The 7,877-nt window shown below is 38.4% G+C and overlaps 1 protein-coding gene across 1 annotated transcript in view; it reads right to left on the bottom strand.

The window, feature by feature from the left end:
* The window catches only part of LOC107722497 (uncharacterized), a 38,539-nt gene that overhangs the window by 16,766 nt on the left and 13,896 nt on the right, over window positions 1-7,877 (bottom strand). Inside the window, exons 20-26 of the mRNA XM_016530865.1 lie at window positions 6,869-7,022; window positions 6,668-6,771; window positions 6,430-6,573; window positions 4,983-5,096; window positions 4,244-4,372; window positions 3,985-4,143; window positions 1,555-1,716 (exon numbers count right to left, since the gene is read on the bottom strand). Of these exons, the coding sequence (XP_016386351.1) occupies window positions 1,555-1,716; window positions 3,985-4,143; window positions 4,244-4,372; window positions 4,983-5,096; window positions 6,430-6,573; window positions 6,668-6,771; window positions 6,869-7,022 (966 nt within the window). The remainder of the gene's footprint in view (window positions 1-1,554; window positions 1,717-3,984; window positions 4,144-4,243; window positions 4,373-4,982; window positions 5,097-6,429; window positions 6,574-6,667; window positions 6,772-6,868; window positions 7,023-7,877) is intronic.

Below are 7,877 nucleotides of genomic sequence, written 5' to 3'. Positions count from 1 at the left end.
TACATTTTTTTTAAAGGGGTCATATGATGCGATTTTATTTTTTCCTTTCTCTTTGGAGTGTTACAAGCTCTTGGTGCATAAAGAAGATCTGTAAAGTTGCAAAGACTAAAGTCTCAAATCCAAAGAGATATTCTTTATAAAAGTTAAGAGTCAGCCACACCCCCCTAAAACGGCTCGTTCGAACACGCCCCCACATATCTACGTCACTATGTGGGAAGATTTGCATAACGCCGCCCAAATGTTCACGCAAAGAAAGAAGGCGTAACTTTTATTCTCACTGTAGTATTGTTGCCGCTGCCGCCATGTCCTGAAGACGCTGTGTGCTTCGTTGTGAAAGCGAAGCTACTTTGTTTGGTCTTCCAAAAGAGGACGATATCCGCTTCGTCATGCCTAGAGCTGATCTGTGCTGGTCGCTGAGGGAATACATCAACTTTCACCATGGACGAAGCGGAGTCCAGCCCAGGCGCACCGTTCTCGACCCTGCCGCCTCAGCTCACTCTTGCCCGGCTTCAGCTCAGGCTAAGCCGGGGCTTTCGCTCACGCTAGGCCGCTGTGTTTTTCGTTGTGAAAGCGAAACTACTTTGTTTGGTCTTCCAAAAGAGGACACGACTACAAATCAGTGGTTAAGTTGTATTTACAACACTGTTCCAGAACAGTTTAACCCAAATATCCAGATGTGTGCAGCGCATTTTATGGAGGACTGTTTACTGATCCTGGGAGAGGAACGTTAGACTAAATTGCCGGCAGTTCTGACTCACAGTCTGTAAGTACGTTTTCATTTAAAGGATTTGCCACTGATGATTCAAACGTGAGTTTTGGGCAGTGTGGATTAACGTTAGCACTTGTTGTTTGTCATTTCTCTGATCACAAATGCAGACAGGGTTTTATGTTTACGCGACGCAATGTAACGCAACGCGTAAAACGACAGTATAAGTCATTATAATCAGTAATTATGTCCCCACTGGATGCAACAAATGCCTCGTTTGTAATGGGTTTTATGTTTATGTCTCGTCGCTCCGGCCTGACACGGCATCAACAGTATGTGAGGGGCGTAACATTTCCGTCTCATGCTTGAGGTATTCGGCCAATCACAACGCATTGGATAGCTGGCCAATCAGAGCACACCTCGCTTTTTCAGACCGATGAGCTTTGTAAAAATCGACGCGTTTCAAAAAGGCGGGGCATAGAGGAGAAACAATAATGTACAGTATGTGGAAAATAATGTGTTTTTTTAACTTTAAACCGCATAAACACATTTCATTACACCAAATACACAAAATAATGTTCTTTTTAGCAGCATCATATGACCCCTTTAATATAACTCCGATTGGATTAATCTGAAAGAAGGAAGTCATATACGCCTAGGATGGCTTGAGGATGAGTAAATAATGGGCTAATTTTCATTTTTGGGTGAACTATCCCTTTAAGTAAGTGAGCTAATTATATTTTCTACACACTAGAAATAACGACAACCTTCTTCAAAAGTTCTTCACAAACAATTTGAGGATACTCTCATGATGAAACTCGCAGCACGTTCAGTAGCAGTGCGTGTACCTCTGTGATCATTGAGTAGTTGGAGCGCTGACTGCTGCTGATGTTTCTGAGCGTCAGTGTGAAAGTGTTGTGCTGAGGGTGTCCGGACACAGACACACGGGTGTGAGTGTACAACATCTCCTTGCCCGAGTTCACTCTGTGAGATCCAGACCAAATTAAAGCCTGCGAGAAACAAAACAAAATGTTACAACTGAACTGAATTAAGGTTTCTTAATATAATTGTAGTGATCTACCACAATTTTGAATCCTAATCATTTTATTCCGAATCCTAGTCCTTATATTAACTGTAGCACTTTTATTTTTATTTTTGAGGTCTTAAAGGAAATTCATCAAAAAATAACTCTTGCATACTTCAAAAAAAAAAAACAGTACTTATTACTTGAACAAAACATACTTTTTATGTGAACTAAATGTAATATTTTCAGGCACTTAACTGCATGTCATTTACAATTAAATAAACATGTATTAGTTAAAATTTATATTAAATGCAATTAACAACTGTTGGCGCAAGCTACATTAAAGTGATTATTACGTTTTGAATATGGATATTTTTCTTACAAAAACATATCGATTCACTACAGGAGGCCTTTGTCCACCCCCTATATATTAACTGTAGCACTTTTATTTTTATTTTTGAGGTCTTAAAGGAAATTCATCAAAAAATAACTCTTGCATACTTCAAAAAAAAAAAACAGTACTTATTACTTGAACAAAACATACTTTTTATGTGAACTAAATGTAATATTTTCAGGCACTTAACTGCATGTCATTTACAATTAAATAAACATGTATTAGTTAAAATTTATATTAAATGCAATTACTTGAACTAAAGAGTGTTTGACCCACTTATGTAGAACGTAGGTACATCTTTATGAACATCTTTTATCGTATGTTGTATTTAAATATATTGGTAATTACACATTTGTAATGATGAAGTTGCTGTTAGTACATAAACAATACTTCAAATAACCCAGCTGAAATTATACTCAAGTACTTTACATATGCTTTAGAAAGTCAAAATATGTGCACTTTTTAAAAGCATGACAAAAGATTATTTAAACACAATGATTTAAAATGTACATTAAAGCAAAGACGTTTAATTTGACATGATTACAAAGTGCATTTTTTAAAAGTGCACTCTTTAATTACACTTATATGTGGCCTTTTTTTAAAACATTTTTTTATTAATATTCTATTATCTGCAAGTACAGCTTTTTAAAGATATACCTGTAAGGTTTGAAATACACTAGAAATGCACGTTCAATCCAACTAAGCTAACTTTTTTAACCAGGGAAAAAATGTTATTATGTACAGACGTTCATGTCAACTCTAAAAAATAAATCTTTAAAACGCTGTGTAATGACAAGAACACTGAATTTTTGTATTTGGATGAACTCTATCTCTCTACAGTGATATGTGTGAATGTTAAAGGGGTCATGAACTGCCTTTGTTTTTTTTAAATTTTGTACTGTTCTCTGAGGTCCACTTATAATGTTATCAAGATTTTAACATAAAAAAACATCATAACATAGAAGTAATAGGCTATTTTCTGTCCTGTTTTGACCCCTCTCATCGGAACGCTGTGTTTGAATAGGCGTGGCGGATTGTCGACTCGGAAGTAAACGCCCACTGCCTTGATTGGCTAACAGTTGTGTATGTTTGACAGCCTACATCCTTCATAGATGGGCGCTGCTGTGATTTAGGTTAAAAATGTATAAATACTCTGTAAATGTCAAATAATCTGTAATAACAGAAAAAGCAATAGTGACCACATAATAAAAACAGTAACTCACACTTGTGCAGTGCGACATTACTGTCGGATCCAATTATATTTGGCACAGCATCGTCTTTTAGTTTGAATATTTCTGAAAATCCTGTGTTGAATTGTGCCTTGTTTGTAAATGAATCCGCGGTGAAATGAAGTGAACAAAGGACCAAGTTGTTACTGATGCGGTCTGGAACTTCATTAAAAATAAACTTCATCCACTCTTTCCTAATGTTGGGTTCAGAAGGAAGACTGTGTTTTTCCACAGCTTTGCACTGCACTCCGTCTTGTTGCCTTCAGAGCATCTTTATCATTTGCATAGACCTCCGTTTGCCTCTCTCGTTATTTACACTATGTACGCAAACAGGACGGGGCTAAACAGGCAGTGATGTAGAAGCAGGCGTTGATCGGGGTTTAGCCACACTATTACGTCAAAAAGTGACACATTCCACAGCCTGTCATTTTGGCAGACTGGCTTCAATATAAGATGTTTTTAGACTAACAAGAAAGTTTTGAGTTCTGAAACTTATAGGATGTTTTTATAGTACAATGACCTCTTATCTGTCAAAATATCAAGGGAAGTTTGATTTCTCAGTTCATGACCCCTTTAAGTTGTTCTATGCACATTTTTTTGTAATTTAATGAGAGCGAGTATGTGATCTCACTGGCTGTGGAGGACAGAGGCCGATCTGAACATGGTGTTCAAGACGGTCCCTCAGGTTGGTGTGTATCTGGGTCAGAAGAGAGTGAGATGAACATGGAGACGGAGAGACGTTTTGGGCCCCCAGCTCCACGAGGAGTGTGTGCATTCCTTTTACTCCTCCCTAAACAACAGACAACAAAAAGAAAGATCATCTCAGATCCCAATATCTTAAATAAAGGCATTACAACAAACAAGTTTTCAATTCCTTAAATAATCCACACCTGGTATTTCATGCTTTGTGCTATCCTCTTGTCCTTCCATTTGAGCTCTGTGTTTTGGGAGTAGGCCTTCCCCTCCTGAGCTACAGCAACACATCCCTCCATCTCCACTAGGGGAAGCAACGACTGTATCTGACAGATACACACATACAGAAAACAAAGCAGAGATATACTGTCTGGGGCACAGCATACAGTAGTTCATTTTTTATATACACTATCGTTCAAAAGTTTGAAGTCAGTATGATTAAAAAAAATACATAATACTTTTTAGCAAGGATGTATTAAATCACAGGTGACATGCATTTATCATGTTACAAATGATTTCTATTTCAAATAAATGCTGTTGTTATGAAATAATAAAAAAGGATAAAAATCTATCATGGTTTCTTCAAAAATATCATGTTTTTAAACATTGATGATGATGATGATGATGATAATAATAATAAAATATTTCTTGAGCAGCAAATGAAGGATCACGTGACACTGAAGACTGGAGTAATGATGCTGAAAATTCAGCTTTACCATCACATAAATAAATTACATTCTAAAATATATAAAAATGATTATTTTAGATTGTAATAACATTATACAATATTACTGTTTTTACTATAATTTGAATCATATAAATGCAGCCTTGGTGAGCAAAATAAACTATAATACAAACCTCTTGTATTTTTTACGGTACTGTAAGTCAGCTGGAAATTATTGCAAAATAAACCTTGACAGGGGTGCTGTGGTGTACCTGTCCTGGTGAGAGAAAGATACAGGCCTGCCCTCTGCTGGAGTCATCATGCCAGTGCTCGCTCACTGTTACAGAAACATTTACAGGCTTTCCGTGCTCCCAGGAAAGAGGGGCCTATAGAAACACAACACTTGTATTACATAGATTTCACATGTTAGATCTTAAAGGGATGGTTCACCCAAAAATGAAAATTACCCCATGATTTACTCAACCTCAAGCCATCCTAGGTGTATATAACTTTTGTCTTTCAGACAAACACAATCGGCATTATATATATAAAAAAAATATCCTGGCTCTTCCGAGTTTTATAATGATAAAGATTTTGAAGCAAAATAAAGTGCATCCATCCATCATAAAAAAGTACTCCACACGGCTCCGGGGGGTTAATAAAGGACTTCTGAAGTGAAAAATCTCCATATTTAAAACTTTATAGAGTTTTAAAGATTACAGTTTATAAAGTTTTAAAAATGCATTTTTTCTTACACAAATGCATTGCTTCATTTCAGAAGGCCTTTATTAACCGGATTTAATGTAACCCAGAGTCGTGTGGAGTACTTTTTATAATGTATGTGTAACCCCTCTCCCCCGGGTCCTCTCCGCCACACCTCGTTCTCGTTCCGAGTGGGTCTCGAACCCGGGTCTCCGGCATGGAAGGCGGACGCACTAACAAGGAGGCTAAAGACTGCAGCCTCTAGCGTCAGTCGCTAGTGCGTCTCTTGAGATCAGGGGAGTGAGGTTTACCTGCACAGCACCTACTCGCTGGCCTCCGTTACACTCACCCCCCTAAATCTCACTCACATCCGGGTCACGGCACCAATGTAACCCCTCTCCCCCGGCTCCTCTCCGCCACCCCTCGATCAGGGGAGTGAGGTTTACCTGCACAGCACCTACTCGCTGGCCTCCGTTACACTCACCCCCCTAAATCTCACTCACATCCGGGTCACGGCACCAATGTAACCCCTCTCCCCCGGCTCCTCTCCGCCACACCTCGTTCTCGTTCCGAGTGGGTCTCGAACCCGGGTCTCCGGCATGGAAGGCGGACGCACTAACAAGGAGGCTAAACCTGCACAGCACCTACCGCTGGCAAAATCTGGACCCCCATTCACTGCCATTATAAAGCTTGGAAGAGCCAGGACATTTTTTAATATAACTCCGACTGTAATCGTCTGAAAGAAGAAAGGCATCTAGGATGGCTTGAGGGTGAGTAAATCATGGGGTAATTTTCATTTTTGGGTGAACTATCCCTTTAACAATTATGAGAAAGGAAGTGCAGCCTAGAGAGTGTGGCAAGTATTTGAAAATGGAGAGATGCATTAGAAATGGGATTTGTATGGAGGGAAAGTACTTGAGAAACAGAAGAGTATTTGAGAGTATTGGGAATATTTGCTTTGAAAGTGTGGCGATTATTTGAGGTTATAGAGATTGTTTGAGAATGGCAGCTGTGCACCTGGTTGTTGCTGTCGTGCCTGTGGTCGGGTCCGTGTGATAGGGCATGTATGTAAAAGTGAGCCAGTGTTGAGATAAAGGGTTGTTTCTGTTCGAATGAATCTGTTTTTCCGCTCACCAAAGTCCAAGAACCTTGAACTCTGACCTGAACACAACACACAAGAGACTTATATCTGGTCAATGTAACAACAAAGGACCAAACCACAACAGAACCGCCAAAAACCTCTGTCTGGCTTCACCTGATCATGGCGTCCATACAGAGTCCAGTCGACACTCAGATCACCTAGCTTCCTCTGAGTGTCATTCTCTACCCTAAGATCAAAACCCCAACCCTGAGTCTTTCCTATAATAAGAGAGACATGTGAGCATTTCAGAATACAGTGTTCATGATAATACAACTGACGCAGTGTGTGACCAGATCAGCAATGTGGCATATCCACCTGACAGTTCTGGATAACTTTGTAACTGTGTGACACCATCTGATGAGTCGGTTAAATCCTGATTCTCCCACTGTGCTCGATGCGTGAGAGTGTGTGACCCTCTCTTTCCACCGTAGCGTGTCCTCAATGCCAGATTCCTGGGCAACAAGTGTAGCTAGTGGAACAGAAATAACACATTATTCAAAATGTAATGTAACACAACAAAAAGTATCATGCTTCATGTAATGTTAAGGTGCGGTCACATTAGCAAAACTTGGGGAGAGAAGGTCAATTGTCCATTATCAGCAGTGCAGTGATGCATGAGGCACCACTTATTCAGGTGGTCACTTCCAAGCAGCTTTGGTCAACACGCAAAATTGCATGTTTAACAAAATGGGAAAATTTCTCACCTCACATGAAATTCCATATTGCACAGATTTAAATTGAGATGACTGCATTTTGCTTGCAAAATTTTACAGTACAAAGGTAAATATGACTGCACCCATAAGTTGCGATCAAATTAACAGTGCTGTGTAGATTACTTACAAATTGTAGTCCGTTACTGATTCCAAATTACATGACACAAATTGTAGTCAGTAACATAATACATTACGTTGTACATTTTAGGTAATATAATTGGACTACTTATTTTAGATTACTTTTGACCTAACTCTAAAGAAAGAAAATCTATTCTATTCATTGTTATTAACAACATGAAGTGCATTAAACATTACATTATGTCAAGGTTTCCCACACTGGGGTTTGTGAAGGAACTGCAGAGGGTAAAGGTTTTTTTCTTTTTTTTAAATGAAAAGCTAATAAATGAAATAATAAAAAATGTAAAATTAAAATAAATAATTTTATCATTAAAATAAACACTCACTAAAAAAGGTTAAATATTTTATGTGTTTACCTGCATGTCATGTGGCCATAAACTAATATCAGAGAACCATGAACATGCAAATGTGTTAATTAGTTATTAACTTGTTACCTTAAAATCTCAGGAGGTATTTTAATATATATATATATA

The sequence above is a fragment of the Sinocyclocheilus rhinocerous genome, unplaced genomic scaffold (genome assembly GCF_001515625.1).
Source record: "Sinocyclocheilus rhinocerous isolate Xijiao unplaced genomic scaffold, SAMN03320098_v1.1 scaffold161, whole genome shotgun sequence".
Lineage (NCBI taxonomy): Eukaryota > Metazoa > Chordata > Actinopteri > Cypriniformes > Cyprinidae > Sinocyclocheilus > Sinocyclocheilus rhinocerous.
Note: the sequence above shows the minus strand (reverse complement) of the source record. Positions and strands in the feature narration are given on the sequence as shown.